Raw genomic sequence first — 16,692 nt, forward strand, 5'->3', positions numbered from 1 at the left:
ACTATCAAAACTTCACTTTGCTTGTAGTTTTGCCAAGTATCAGCAACAGCAGAGGCGCTGCAGTTGTTGGTAGGCAGACTCAGAAAGGGAACTATAACTAGACTTAAACTAGATTCATAGCTGGAAGATTATTTTTGCAACCAGGAGACTAGAAATTTAACTTTTTAAATGAAAGCTTCAGGTTTGCAGAAATTGATGACTGAGGCACCCATGCTCAGCAGGGGATGCTTTCAAATCAACATGAGAATGTTATTCCTGCAAGTCCTGCAAATACTGCTGAACAGTTGTATTGCTTAGTGTTCCAGGGGCATAAAGAATTTCCAGCTCTAGGAGGCCACATGATTTTGGAAGTGAAAACCACATTACTGGTAATGATTGAACTGGTATTTGGCTTTTTTCCATTGTGACTTTTGTCCTTACTTTCAGTGGGCTTTTCAATAAATAAACTTAATTTTTTTAAACTCCCAGAGACTAATAAGAATTTTTATTTCTAGTTGCAATGGCAAGCACAAATAACATTCAGATCTTATATGAAAATTAGGGGTGGGACTTATTGCCTAAGTGAAGTGTAAGAATAGTAAAGTATGTTCCTATGTCATGTTCAGCCTTTGAAAGTCCATTCATCTGGGGAGGTAGGATGATTTAGTGGGTCAGTGCTTACTGCCTTCTGCAAGATGTAAGTTTTAATATTAAAAAAAAAAATACGTCTAGCCGTTATGGTTGTGGAGAAAAGCTTCCAACAAAAAACTAAACAGATGCAACAGCGGCACAAGAAGGATAAGTGTTTCACACAGTGCTGCCCTGCAGCAGCTGCAGGAGTGAAATTAAAAAGTTTCTGGTCAGTTTCACTGGTGCTATTAAGAATTCTCTTGATAGCTTCACAGTTATCCTCAATTGAGTCTATTTCATGCTGCTCCTTGGGTGAGCTCTGAGCAGCAGTAGAGATAGCCCCTAGATCTAATAACTGGAGAGCAAGGAATCAAAAGGAATTTATTAAAAAATGGAGGCTAGGATAGTGATGAAGCAACATAGATCCCTACCATCCTTGCAGCAGTTGGCAGTCAGGGAACAGTGAGGGAGAGGGAGTGTCTGTGGCTCATAGAAAAGCAATCAAGAAGAGCTTCACTTTTGTCAGATACCTACTATCTGGATGCTACAAAATGGGGAGTCCCCAAGTAGGGTCCAGGGAGAGCACATTAGTAGGAATTTAAACACTCTTCCCTTTCTCATCTGCAGAGAAAAGGAAGGACACTGGGCCCCCTCATTTTAGTTTGTCTTCTGGCCTTTAGCTTTAGAATCAGAATCTCCTGGGCCTAATGGCACATGTGGCAACCCATTTTTCCCACTGCTGTCTGTCCACAGCAAGATGTTTGACTCTACCATAAGTTGTCTCCATTGTGGCAGCATCTTTTTTGATTGTCCTGCAATAGGTCATTCTTTGTCCTCCACCTCTTCTTTTCCCTCCAGGTGGGATCCAATCTAAGATGTACCTTGTGCTTCTGCCACAACATAGCCTGATGACATGGTCAAACCACTGTTGCCATTTCTGTCTGAGTACTGAGTCCTCGTTCTGCTGACCTTTGTGGTACACTTCCACATTGTTACACAATCTCTCCAATTAACTTCCTGTTGTGTACTTCCACCATCTCTTGTCTTTCTGAGGCGTACAATAGTGTTCTGAGGACAATTGCATTATACAATCTCATTTTAGTGTGTACATTTTTCATCTTACTCTGACAGATGTTTGACAAATGGAAAAAAGATCCACTGACTTTGCCAGTTCTTGCCTGCACTTCTTAATGAGCTGTCCATTAGTAGACGTACTTTAAAGATAGATGAAGTTGTGAACTCTTCCATATTCTTCTCCACCAATCACACATCCATCAGTGTTGACAGCATTTTCTTGTTTCCATGATCTTGGTCTTCTGCGTACGGATACAAACTCCCACTTTGGCCACTTCTGCTTTTGTTTGCATTCCATTCAAGTTGGTATCTAAGTCTCGCAGCTTACCTCTTGCACAAACAATCTTGAGTGCACTAGGCAGCAGCCATTCCTGTTCTCATCCCAAAGTCTATGACCATGCAGAAGAGAAGTGGGGATAGTACACAACCTTGCCGGTAGCAATCTTAAACCATTCCCTGTCACTGATCTGTGTGCTGATGCAGCATGCAGTTTCGTCATACAAAGTGTGTATCACATTAACGGTGTTTGCTGGAATTCCATAGTGTCTCAGGATCTTCCAGAGGGCTTTTCTGTGGACCCAATCAAACACCTTCATAAAGTCAAGAAAGTTCTGGCCATTGGCTGTCTGGCAATGTTTTCAAGCTCTGTATATGAACTATTAATAATACAAATAGGGGTGGTTAGAGTTGAGAGTGTGGGAGAGAGCATAAGTATGGTACTGAGAGACTGGGGAAGTGAGGGGAGTGAAAGATAGAGGCAGAGCCAGAGAACATAGTGCAAGGAAAAAGAGAGATGAGCACGTGTAGGGGAAGAAAGAAAAGAGGAAAATGACTGGAAAGCTCCAAGGAAGAGGTGCACTATGATCTCAAGTAGAAAAGAAAGACGTGGAATAAAGATGAAACAAAAGCAAGAGAGAGCTACATAAAACGTTGACATGAATATTGTATTAATTGTAACACACAGTAAACAATTATGTGTTCCTTTCATTTCCAGCAGGCCTGGCTTTAGGGGAGTTGCACTGTAGGTATTTTTTACCCTGGCTCTTAGGTTTTGGATAAACTCTTCAAGTCCTGATCATACTAATGTAAACAAATATCTGTTTTCTTTCAGGTGCTGGTATTGTAGTATTTTTGTTCAACGAAACAAACAGCTTCAGTTGAACTTTTCATACCCTAAACCATAACCGTAATGGAGAAAGGGAAGCAGAGTGCTGTGCACAAACATTCTTGTGGTGTCTTCATTTATGTACTTCAGTGTTGCCAAGGCATCTCACTTAACACTTCAGTGCATCACTGCAAAGATCTTAAACCCAATGGGTGAAATACTGTCCCTAATGAAGTATATGAAAGTTTCTCCACTGATACCATTGGGGGTCAGGATTTCACCCTTTTTTTTACAAAAATTAATTTTATTTCTAAATGCTGCCCTTCCTGGGGATGGACGGGAGACAGTTTTAAGACTTTTCACTTTACACTTTTCATTCCTCTGCAGGTATGTGCAATCCTCGCAACTACAGTGACACCCCTCCAACTTCCAAGAGCACTGTAGAGGAGCTGCATGAACCAATCCCTTCCCTTTTCCGGGCACTCACAGAAGGGGATACTCAGCTGAACTGGAATATTGTCTCCTTCCCTGTAGCAGAAGAACTGTCGCATCATGAGAATCTAGTTTCATTTTTAGAAACAGTTAACCAGCCGCAGCACCAGAACGTCTCTGTTCCAAGCAACACTGTCCACACACCATACTCCAGCGACAAAGGTAACAGTTAGTTGTCTAAAGGCTAAATTCCTAGTTTTACCTTTGTGAAGGGGCCCTAAAAAGGACAAAACATTTTTATTAACCATGCTCAAGTGTGCTAGCCTCCTTAAAGTACAAATAAAAGCCATGGTCCCTGCCCTGAAGAGTTTGGTCTAATTTTTGTCACAATGGGACAAACGGGGAGTAACACAACATCATGGGCAAAGGGAGGAGCATATGACAGTCTTGGGTGGGGGGAATGAACCATAAAACAATTTGTCAACATGGAATTCCCCCTCCAAAATGTGGGGTTTCATCAGTTCACACCACTCTAGGTGGGATAATGTAAAATGCTGTCAGAAGCTGAACAAATTGCCTCTTCTGACTCCGAGAAAATCAGACTCAGATCAGGAACTACACCTAATCTATCCCATAGCAATACAGAAGTAGGCTGCTGGAACAGTTTTAAATATTTAGCTTTAAAGAGCTAAAAAGGGAAAATTCAGAGAGCTGGTGTTTTTGCTCCTGGATCTGGAATAGAGGTTAAACTCTTGGCTCCAAGATGGCATGTTTTGAGCATCTGAGTGACAAAATGATATTCCAGGTAATACTGGATTAACTATAGATATGAGTAAGTGTTATCTCTTTCTTGGCATTGATGGCATTGATTCAGGGGATGTACGTGATTGGAGGAAGGATGATAAAATATTGATTGCCAGGGGGAAATGATGCCAAATTCAGTTGTTGTGACCTGGAGACTCCTTTTCTGACGGTTGACTTTTTTAAACAGAATTTACAGTATTTTCTCCGACACCCTCCCATGAAACTTAGAGAAACATCGTAAACTGTTCTTTCCTCTTAACTAAATGATTTTTTACCACTTAATTTTTTTAAAAAGAGGAATACCATCTAATTTGTTAGTCATATCTATAAGCAGTGCTGTGTTTGGCTTTTTATTGTTTGACTATTGGTAACTTGTGCTGTTCTTCCTGTGCTGGCTCTTTTATTTAACTAATGAAAGGAATACAATTGATATGGACATATTGCATTTCCATGTAAGTGTGAACCTCTGACCTAGTTTTGTTTCTAAACAAGACTGTTCTTCATTAAATGGAACTCAGAGAGAGACTTTTCTTATTTCCTTTGATTTTAAGGCACATTAAGAAAATAAATTCATTCCAGATGCAGGAAACCATATGGTCAGAAAACATCTAGTTCATATCTGTGTTTGACATTATTAAAATATTTGCTCTCTGGTATTAGAATAATGAAAGTAACAATGTTAAATAGTAAACTGCAGAAAGCCATATGTGCACACAGTACAGTATTTAAAGATGTGAATTATACAATAGAACCTCAGAGTTATGAACACCTCAGGAATGGACCACTGAACGAACATTATGGTTGTACTTTCAAAAGTTTTCAAGTGAACATTGACTTAATGCAGCTTTGAAAATTTACTATGCAAAAGAAAAATCCTGCTTTTAACTGTCTTAATTTCAATGAAGCAAGCACAGAAACAGTTTCCTTACCTAGACAAATCTTTTTTTAAACTTTTTCTTTATTTTTTAGTAGTTTACATTCAACACTGTACTGTATTTGCTTCCCCCCCGCCCACACACACACACAGTTTTTTCCCCCCTCTCTGCTTCTGCCTGGTTGCATATTTCCTGTTCAAAATGAGGTGTGTGGTTGACCGGTCAGTTTGTAACTCTGATGTTCGTAATGCTGGAAGGCATTTGTCAATTTTACTTGCTGCCTTTTTGGATTAAAAGTTGGAGTTTTGGGGCGGGATTTTCTCAAGACTTTATGAAAAGGGCAACTTGTTCTAATAACAATTTGCATTTTATTCATAGCGGGAAAGGTCCCAAATCCAGGTGGTTTTTGTCTATTTCATGAGACTCCCTGTTCCATAAGCAACATTGTATTCAATATGAGGTTCAAAGATCATGCATGCTATTGCTAAATTCGGAGAATGACAATTGGGTTAAACTTAGAAAAAGGTACTCAATGCCCCTGATTAATAGGCTATGGTAGGAATTCAGCATAGAAATAAAAGTGAACTTTTTATAGTTAAGAAACTTGAGCAGATCTAATCCTTTTCAGATCTTCAGTGATTGTAGATGGGGAAGGTGTAAAATTGCTTCCAACATCATGTACTTGGAGGAGGAATAAAAACTGCTGGGCAGTATGGACAAACAGATAATATGCTTGTGCAGGAAGGCTTTCGTACAGCTCATGTAAGCACAAGTATTACAAAATAATGTACATACCATTCATACTATAAGTAGGACATACTAACCAACAGCCTGTATTGTTTCAAGCTAAAACATCTACAAGAAAAATGCTCTGCTAGAAATACCAACATATCCTACAGTCAGTGGTGCTCTTCAGTCTACTAAACCTAGGGAGTCCCATAAAGCCCTGCACATCTAGGGCCCTGGATGCCAAACATCCATCAGTTCCACTAGTAGTGCTGCTAACAATCGTAATGGGGCTACTAGAAAGCCACTTGTGTTTTTTGCACGCTCTGGTTCCTCTCTGCTCAGCTTGTCTGTCTTCTGTGGACACCTGCCATCCGGCACTAGCATTGTATGCTAAGAAGGTATGGCCCAGATATCCTCTTTCTACCTATGCCTCTTTTACTTGTTGCCCATAAGGTGCAATGCTGGCTTCCATATGCCCCCTCCACTTTTTCCCTAACTTTGGAGCTGGGGATGTGTTGTCAATAACTAGAGGTTAGAAAGAGGGGTTGTCAGAGGTGGATGGGACCCAGCTTATTGTATGTTGTTTTGTATAGGGTCCCACAAAACTTGGAATGAGCCCTGCCTAAAACTACACTTGCCATATTCTGCCACGCCTCTCTGACTGCCTTGATTCCATACAATGCTTATGCAGAGATTGAAACTAAACTTGTCTGAGGTGTTGGACTTACTATTTTCAGTTCTAGATGAAAAGTATCGCTAGCCCAAGTGACCTCTGAGAGTTGTAATGACAGATACCTCATGAACCACTGGGGCTAGAAAGGACTGCTTTATATTACTGGAAAGCTGGAACTTCCCTTGGTACAAAGCATTCCTTTCTAGCCCTAGCCCATGCAAGCTATTGGACCTTAAAAATCGCATTCTGTTACCATGCTGCTGATTTCCTCACGCCTAGCTTGACTCTGACACTTCAGATATTATTTTGAACTACTGGAACTAGTGATAATTGTTCATACCAAGGGTTGTCAACTCTTTAGTCAGAACTTCAAGCTGTTTTTCTGGGAATCACATTTTTTGTTCTACATATTTAGCTTAAACTCCTTTTTGGTGGCCTCAGAGCTCAGAACTTGCAGTTCAGTACCTTTTAGAATGAACTTAATTGTCACAGGTGATGACAGAATCTTGGCAGCAGGAGGAAGGATAGCAGAATATCTTTTGGCAGCTGATGAAACAAAATCCATAGTGCAGTGAAGGGTGTCTTGACATTAACCATTGGTTACTCTCTGGATGGGCTCTGAATTCACCCTCTTCTGGAACCCGAACCAAGTAAGAGAGTTTGTCACCAATAGTGTATCTAGCTTACTGGATACAACAGGTGGATGTTGAAATAGGTCTCTCTTTTATCATCCTTAATTACCAGAAAATTGTATACTGGTTTATTTTAATAATATATTTACTTCTTTTGTTAAGTGCTTTGATCTACTGATGAAAAGCACTGTATATGACTACCTAATTATTTTCTCTTACGAAAAATGTATTGTCTCTCTTTCATTTGCTGGCAACGCTGTAAATATAGTTTGGCTTGGAGAGGATCAGAAGAATTTTTCATCTCATAGATAAGATTTTAAAGACAAATATTGTATATCAGACTTGGTGTGCTCTGAACTTGTGACTTCCCAAAGTCCTCTGCTGTGTAGTTCTTTTATAATTATTGCTTGCACTGGAAAACATGAAGATTATATCAACATGCTGATGGAAACATGATGCTGTCTTGTTTTGATTACTTTGAATTCAGACTTTGTTTTACGTTATTCTCTGCCACACACACCTCCCTTTATTCTGAATTTAAAAAAAAAAATCTTCATTTTCTGAGATAGTGAGTTATTTATCTGCAGTATTTTCTTCCCCTGAGAACTCTGTCTTCCACATTCCTTTTTGGACATATGTGAAAATTGTTAAAATGCTAATGAAAGAACTGTTACTGCAATAAGTAACATCCTTTTATCTACAGTGAGACAGTCAAGTGGGTGTTTTACATAATTGGTTCTTGAAATTGACAACAGTTAAATAGATTTTCCAGAATACATTGTGAACCTGTAGGTGTAACCTTTTTTACATGGCTACATTTCACAAGTCCAAGAAAGAATCATTTTAGATAAGGGCTCCTGAACTTGCTAGAAGCAACAGGCAGAATTCCATTGCCTGTCATATGCGAACAAAGATTTGTTCTTGAACTGTTGGAGAAGAGATAGTCAGTGATGTAGCAGAAACAGTGTGCTTGCTTTTTCTTTTTTCTGCATCAGACAACTTGTTTTGTTTCTTTATTCAAGATTCTTTGCTCAAGATTCTTCAAGATTCTTTGCTCAAGATATTTAAGACCAAAGCAGGCTGTAAGAACTTCAAAAAGATCTCACAAAACTAAGTGATTGGGCCGCAAAATGGCAAATGAAATTTAATGTGGATAAATGTAAAGTAATGCGCATTGGAAAAAATAATTCCAACTATACATACAATATGATGGGGGTTAATTTAGCTACAACTAATCAGGAGAAAGATATTGAAGTCGTCTTGGATAGTTCTCTGAAGACGTCCACGCAGTATGCAGCAGCAGTCAAAAAAGCAAACAGCACGGTAGGAATAATTTAAAAAGGGATCGAGAATAAGACAGAGAATATCTTATTGCCCTTATAGAAATCCATGGTACGCCCACATCTTGAATACTGTGTACAGATGTGGTCCCTTCATCTCAAAAAAAGATATACTGGCATTAGAAAAGGTTCAGAAAAGGGCAACTAAAATGATTAGGGGTTTGGAACGGGTCCCATATGCGGAGAGATTAAAGACGCTAGGACTTTTCAGCTTGGAAAAGAGGAGACTAAGGGAGAATATGATAGAGGTATATAAAATCATGAGTGGTGTGGAGAAAGTGAATAAGGAAAAGTTATTTACTTGTTCCCATAATATAAGAACTAGGGGCCACCAAACAAAATTAATGAGCAGCAGGTTTAAAACAAATAAAAGGAAGTTCTTCTTCACACAGCACACAGTCAGCCTGTGGAACTCCTTGCCTGAGGAGGTTGTGAAGGTTAGGACTATAACAAGGTTTAAAAGAGAAATGGGTAAATTCATGGAGGCTAAGTCCATTAATGGCAATTAGCCAGGATGGGTAAGGAATGGTGTCCCTAGCTCTGTTTGTCATAGGGTGGAGATGGATGGGAGGAGAGAGATCACTTGATCATTATCTGTTAGGTTCACTCCCTCTGGGGCACCTGGCATTGGCCACTGTTGGTAGACAGGATACTGGGCTGGGTGGACCTTTGATCTGACCCAGTATGGCCATTCTTATGTTCTATTCCATTGTTATGAGAGATTTTCAAATGCAGAGAAGAGGGGAGGATCCCAATACATATTCACAGATGATTTGGTCTCCTTCAAGGAAGGAATTGGCGACTAGGACTATTAAAAGCCAACTCAAACAAAAAGCTTCCCATTCCTGAGAAATAACCATTTTTGAAATTGTACATTTTGTTAACTTTTAGGTCTCCTTTATCAATCTTTAAGTATAAATTTGCAATTTAAAGGTAAGGAGGAAAACAAGTCCAACTCCATCATTTGTAGAGGTGCTATATCTTGATTGTAATAAAGCTTTTGACAGTCTCACATGACATTCTCATGAACAATTAGGGAAATATGGTCCAGAGATTAAATTACTATAAAAGATGGGTGAAAAACTAGTTGAAAGACTGAGTTGTCTTTGTTCGCTGTCAAATTGGGAGGGTGTATCTGGTGGGGTCCTATAGAGGTGTGTCCTGGACCCAGTTCTATTAAATATTTTTATAATGACTTGGATAATGGAGAGTATGCTCATAAAATTTTCAGATGTGACATCAAGATGGGAGGAATTGCAATCGCTTTGGAGGACAGGATTAGAATTCAAAAGGACCTTGAAAAGTTGAAGAATTGATCTGAAATCAGCAAGATGAAATTTAGTAAAGACCAACACAAAGTACTTCACTTAGGAAGGAAAAATCAGATTCACAACATCAAAGTAGGGAATAACTGGCTAGGCAGCAGAACTGCAGAAAGGGATCTGGGGTTACAGTGGATCACAAAATGAATATGTCAGCAATGTGATGCAGTTACAAAAAAGGCTAATATCATTCTGGCATGTATTAACAGCAGTATCATCTATAAGACACAGGAAGTAATATCCACACTCTGTTTGGTACGAGGGAGGCCTCCTGTGGAGTACTGTGTCAAGTTTTGGATGCCACGCTTTAGGAAGGATGTGGACAAATTGGAGAAGAGTCCAGAGGAGAACAACAAAAATTATAAAAGATTTAGGAAAACCTGACCTATGAGGAAAGGTTAATAAAAACTGGGCATGTTTAGTCTTGAGGGAAGAAAACTGAGTGGGGACCTGATAAGTCGTCAAATATGCTAAGGGCTGTTATAAAGAGGATGGCAATCAATTGTTCTCCATTTCCACTGAAGGTATGAAAAGAAGTAATGGTCTTAATCTGCAGCAAAGAAGATTTAGGTTAGATATTAGGTAAATCTAACTATAAGGATAGCTGTGTTTCAAAGAGTGGCTGTAGAATCCCCATTATTGGAGGTTTTAAGAACAGGTTGGACAAACACTAGTGAGGGTATATTTGGTCCTGCCTCAGCACAAAGGGATGAACTAGATGACCTCTCAAGCCCTACATTTCAATGATTCTATGATTTGGTATGGATTAAGGATGGTGTCAATAGAGTTTCCATAACTTATAAAAAATTTCTTAATAGTTCATAATAAATCACTGGCAAATGGGAAACTGAAATCTGTATCCTGGAAACAAAGATCTTTCCTCCCTAATGTGCACATTGGTTGTTACTGTAGTTATTCAGAAGTGCTGGGCTGCTGTTTGCTTTTTCCCAAGAGACATGACCTTTGTTTTTGGAGTGAGGAGAAATGTCTGATTATATTAAGAACTATGTGGACTTCAGCAAACAAATCTATAAAATGTATACAGTGGTGTTGTGGCTGTGTCCATCCCAGGATGTTAGAGAGACATGGTGGGTGAGGCAATATATTTTATTGGACCCACTTCTGTTGGTGAGAGAGACAAGCTTTTGAGCTTACATAGAGCTCTTCTTCTGGTCTGGGAAACATACTCAGAGTGTCGTAGTTAAATACAAGATGGAACAGATTGTTTAGCATAAGTAGTTAACACATATTTCAAGGGACATTCAAGGTTAAGTGGCCTATTAACCAAATAAAATCACTACAGTCTCAAATGAACTCACACAGGAAAATGATAAAACATAAAAGCACCATATCACCTGTAGGTGAACACTTTTCACAAAGTGATCACTCTGTAGCTTGGTCTACACTACATACTTACTTAGGTATAACTATGTTGCTCAGGGGGTGTGAAAAATCCACACTCCTGAGCGATGTAGTTATACTGACCTTAACCCCACGTGTAGACAGTGCTATGTCAGCGGGAGATCTTCTCCCGCCAACTTAGCAGCTGCATCTCACAGAGGTAGAGTTATTAAGCTGAGGGGAGAGCTCTCTCCCATCAGCTTAGAGCATCTTCACCAGATGCACTATGGTGGCATTGTGCTAATGTAAATTTGTAGGTCAACCTGCCCTATATCTGACCTATTAGTCCTCATCCTCAAAGGAAACTTGCAAAACTCTTTCAAAGGACAAGCCTGGAAGCTTAAATTCATAACTTTGCTAGACACTAAATCATGGAGTGAATAGAGACACTGGATTTATGGCTTATTACAACAATCTGTAACCCATTAACAACCCCCACAGTTGCACCCCCTTCTTTTTCCCACTATGACTGGTGGGGTGTTAACCAACTACTTCACCTTGAATGGTCCCTCCAAATATAGGTTAACGACTATTGCTAAACAATGTATTGCACCTTATGTTTAGCTGTGACACTGAATATGTTTCCCAGACCTGAACAAGAGCTCTATGTAGGTTCAAAAGCTTGTGTCTCTCACTCACAGAAGGTGATCCAATAAAAATATGTATAAAATAGTAGCTCAGAATTTGGGATGTCTCTCTAATCCATCACTTTCTTTTTTTCTTTAAATTGGCATGTGCCTTGACACATTGCCCAAAATTTTTTTAGTACTAGAGACTAGGTATTAGTATTTGCTGACTAGGAAAAGGCTGTTCCCCATTAATTGATCTCCTACTTGTATTTGACCCCTCCACAGCAGAGCTGGAAACCTCAGTCTAATTGCTAGGTAGTGTAAGCTTTCACTAACCCCTGGCACAGGGAAGCCAGAAGAGTGAGCTTGTTGGGGATACTGCAAAGAGAAGTTTACTGCTAGGATCAACATTAACAGATTGAAAGCTAAAGATGATGCTATGAGCATCCAGGAAGGTAGTCTGGCATTTGGGATGGAATTTAAGGTGGCAAATGGGAGAGTTGGAGTTGGTATGGGCATCGCCCGGAAGCAATCTAACAATTTTTCAGTTAAGAGCTGGATTGGTAGTCTGTGGTAATAAAATACTATAGAATAGAGAAACGATGGAACTAATGAGACATGATTACACACACACACACACACACAATTACTTGCCTGTTAAAGCAGCTTGCACACTTGGTATTTCACAAAAATTCTGTTAAAAATACTTTTAGCTTGCACAGGTAAGCACTCAACTCAGGAAATGCCAAAAATAGGTTTGCATGTGCAATCTTATCTCTGCTCCCTCATGTATGTAGTTGGACTGTATTGGAATCCATGACCATACTGTTTTTCAAGCAATACAATATTCCTTTTGTTTTTTGTATACTCCTCAATATAAACCTGCAGCATCTTGCAGTGCTGAGTAGAGCAGAGTTCATGAAAATCAGGCTTTTTAAAGGGGGTACATCTACACTGCAGCTGGGAGGGCACTTCCCAGTATGAGTAGCTAGACAAGCACTAACTTTGCTTGAGCTAGCATAGCAAAAATAACAGTGTAGCCAGGGGTAGCACAGGTGGCAGCTTGGACTAGCTGCCTAAGTATGTATCCATGGGGTCCGGGCGGGTCTGTCTACCTGTGCTGGCAAGCATGATCCAAGTTGCAGTGTAGGCGCACCGAAGACATTCGGTGATTGAGGCAAGGGCTCCTGTGTAGCCCTGCCTTATCCACTCTGCATTTTACAATTTGCTCCTTGTAATGGTGCAAAAAGTGGTATGACCATGTACTTGAGAAATAGTATATGATCATAGAAGTAAAGACTACGGTACTCCCTACAAGGGGGTTGAGATCCACAATATGAAAAAAGTATCCAGGCTGGTAGAGTAGGCCTTACGTTCTCACCTCTTCTCCTCTCCTTCCCCTTCCGTTTCCCCCGTGGCACGTAGTTTGAATGACTTGCACTCAAACATCTGACAGCTAGATACTTAACTAAAGTAATCTTTTAAATTTTTTTCTCCCTTTGTTTAGAAAACATGTGCACTGTGGTCTATTTTGATGACTGCATGTCAATACATCAGTGCAAGATCTCTTGTGAGTCCATGGGAGCATCAAAATACCGGTGGTTTCACAATGCCTGCTGTGAGTGTATTGGGCCAGAATGTATCGACTATGGCAGTAAAACTGTAAAATGTATGAACTGCATGTTTTGAAGCAGAGAACCTGTATAATAGTAATGTGGAGGCCAAAGCAACGTCTCTTAATTAAAAAGGTGGGGATTGGAAGTATTGCATTATGGGATATGTTCTGGGAACAACTAAACATGAATGATTTGAGAAAAGATGTATAAAATTCAAAGCATAGCTGTATTTTTTTTTAATCCTGTAAACAATGCTAATTGGCAAATGTTTCAACTGTTATGTTTATTTTTTCCTTATTCTTAGTCGAGTAGCATAGCCATCCTCATGCTTCCTGTCCTGATTGTTTTGCTTTGATCTGAATATATTGCCTATACTCATTTTCAGAATGTAATGTCATATTTAGCAATTCAGAATAGTGAAGCCTCCACAAGATTCCCATTATTTAGAAATTCCACAAGTACTCAAATAGATAATGCTCTTGTTTTATATCTCTCCAGTATAAGAGCCATAAGACTCCAGTGGCTTATAGTCTTACACCAGTGGCCCAGACTCCTATTGTGAAACGGATGTCCTCAAAAATAAGAAAACAAATTTTTTTTCAACTTCAAAACAGGCGCTGTAATAGATAAAATCCCAGCTTCTTAGCAGGCCACACTACCCCCTACAATACCATGAATGTGACATCATTCCTCCAGCTGTTATATGCCTCCATTCCTGCAGGCAAGGTATTGCATTTCATAAAGAAATCTTGTTGCCGTCAATGCGCTCTTCTTATAAACCAAAATAAAGCTGGTAAGTTTAGTCATGTCCACGTGCTAGTGCACTCTTTGTGGGTTGTCTTGTCCCTGGAAACTCAGTGCGGTGCTGCAAATTTGCAAGGTGGTTGTTATGAACAGACAAAATAGCTTGTATAAACTGGGAATTAAACTGAGTGTCCTAGTAAGCTCAGCAAGGTTATTTGTTGAGTAGCTGGCAGATGTCACATTACCACACTTGGTACTGCTCTGTGGAACACTTATTCTAACTTTGGTTTTGCTTTGAGGTTGATTTTGATTCAGATTTATGATATAAAAGGGCTTAATGGAGAAGTAATTGTCCTCTGAGACAAATGAGCATTCTCTGAATATGGAATACTTTGTCCATTTTGCTGTGTTTTAATATATGGAGTAGTAGGCAACTGCAAATTATAAGGTAATTACTGTGGTACCATTAGGTTTTTCCTGTGATGATGGCATAGAAACCACAAGAATAAAGTCTGAGTACAATTGTGATCTTGCCAGAAACTCATGATAGTGTTTATAACAATAACTTTTTTTAAGCTTACTAATTTTTTATATAGATGGATTTGACTATTCCTGTTTCTCCCTCTCGCCTCCACCTCTCATGGTCACACTGACTCCTACCAACATGTTCCTCAACACCGAGATCAGTTTTTTCAACTCTCATTTTATTTGAAAAATTGACTTGGGAATTTTTAGTTATCCTGATACATACAACTCTTCAAATAAGAAAAATCTAAACATGGCTGCTGTTGTGCAGGGCTTAAGTTTTTAAACTCTTTTCCAGGTATTACTTGAAAGCTGGAGGTTTGCTTAAACTTTTAAACTGGTGGTAAACAAAATTTCTTCCTATTTAAAGTTGGGATTTATGGGAGAAAGTTTTGAATTCATGGTTTCTGGACGAAGGGCAAAGATCAGCCTAAACTGAAGGAAATGTTATTTCTTCTTCTATTATGGTTTGTTCCTTGCATCTTTTCCATTTTTTGTGCAGAGAAATTCCTCATGAATTTCTTATAGTGAAGGGGGAGAGAGGATATGCTTATGTTGTGAGTATCTGTATTTTGTGTTCTTGAGGATTTCTGATCAAGATCTAATAAAACTTTTTTCAAGTGTCCCTGCAAATCAGTGGCACACTGAAGGCTTTGAGTTATCATATACTGAATTATTTGAAATGTAAAATATTATGGTTTCGGAATCTTAAAATGAATCAAGATTGATTATCTATTTGGGACCCTGTTGCGTGGATTTACGACATCACCCTTCTTTACTTTATGATTTTACTTCAAGATCAAATAGGAGGGATAGAGAGGTTGTGTGTGGAGGGAGACAGAACCTCTGTTTTAAAGAGTTAAATGTCCATAAAAATCATGGAAAATCACAAAAGGTAAATTTTTGTTTGTGTAATACCTTTAAAAGTTTTTGCTTGTGAGGACAGTCCACTTTAAATTAGGTTTGCTCTATTTTTGTAATGTGTGATGCTCTCCAGAGAGTCTGTGCTGTAAACTCAGTGCATATGCAAATGATCTATGGCAACATCAGATGTATTTTCTTATATTTCATTTGTTTAAACAAGTATTTTAATAAATAATGAGACATTATTGGGTTGTGTGGTTCTTTTATCACTGCTGCTTCTTCCTAAGCTATCAGGGCAAAAGCTTTTAATGGAGTTGAAGTATAAATTTGTTTTAGTGATTTCACTAATTTTAAACCTATTACTGTAGTCTCAGTTGGTAACTTTATTTTTCTTAAGATGTAGTGACAAAGTGCTTTTTTAGCAGCTGGAAAATTGTTTTACAGTTAAAATTGTAATTTTGCTTCTAACTGAATGTATTTTCTTTTCTATAAAATATGAAACCTACAAAATGCAATTCGTGTTACATTCTGAAATTGTCTTATCTATGAAAATCCCATTATAGGAGAATACGATGTAATTTACATGGCATGGAGGGAAAAATAATAAATATTTTATTGTTGGGACACATCTCACTTAGTCTCTGATTGTAGGAAAGCACTTAAACATGGGGTTGAAGTGAAGCATATGTGTAAGTTTTGCTGAACTGGTATCTTATCCAGTTGAAACATCTGGGCAACTTATATAATTAAACACTCACAATAAAATTGTAAATCCTTAAACTTTAAGTACTCAATAAAAAATGCCCTTGTGTAACAATCAGTGGTATAAATCCCAGGTAAATTCTTGATCCACTAAATTCTCTTTGTTGCTATCTGTGGCTCCACTAATTAGGTGCCTGGACCCTGGAGAAGATGTACATGTAAGGTGAGGTGGTGACTTTGGGGGGGAATAGGGAGTAGGTAGGAGGGGGCAGTGGGGTGAGAAGAGTGGGTGGGGGGAATTTGGGACGTGCAGGGCTGTGGCGGCCAGAGAAAGAGGCGACTTTCCCCAGCTCCAGGGATGCAGCTGCCAGGGAGAGATGGCCCACCTTCCCAGCCTCAGCTCTGTCGATGCTGTGGCGGGGCAGAGAACCCCCTCCTTCCCAGCCCCAGCTCGGGGGGCAGCTGCGGTGGGGGAGAGAGGGAGAGACTCCCCTCTTTCCCAGCCCCAACTCGGGGACTGCCCCAGCGGGGGAGAGAGGGCACATCTATTGCATTACAAAGGTAAGACTACTGATATTAAAATATGGGTTGGGTGCTTCTATTTGTAGAACAAAAAAATCATAATTAGTATTAAGTTTTTTTTATATAGTACTTTTATCCAAAGCGCTTTACAATA

At 39.2% G+C, this 16,692-nt stretch overlaps 1 protein-coding gene across 2 annotated transcripts in view; it reads left to right on the top strand.

Moving 5' to 3' along the window:
- The window catches only part of TWSG1 (twisted gastrulation BMP signaling modulator 1), a 41,264-nt gene extending 25,705 nt beyond the window's left edge, over window positions 1-15,559 (top strand). For both annotated transcript variants that reach the window (XM_048840280.2, XM_048840281.2), the window contains exons 4-5: window positions 3,176-3,442; window positions 13,073-15,559. In XM_048840280.2, the coding sequence (XP_048696237.1) occupies window positions 3,176-3,442; window positions 13,073-13,254 (449 nt within the window). In that variant the 3' untranslated portion in view covers window positions 13,255-15,559. The remainder of the gene's footprint in view (window positions 1-3,175; window positions 3,443-13,072) is intronic.
- The last annotated feature ends 1,133 nt before the right edge of the window (window positions 15,560-16,692 follow it).

Source organism: Caretta caretta, chromosome 2 (genome assembly GCF_965140235.1).
Source record: "Caretta caretta isolate rCarCar2 chromosome 2, rCarCar1.hap1, whole genome shotgun sequence".
Taxonomy (NCBI): Eukaryota; Metazoa; Chordata; order Testudines; family Cheloniidae; genus Caretta; species Caretta caretta.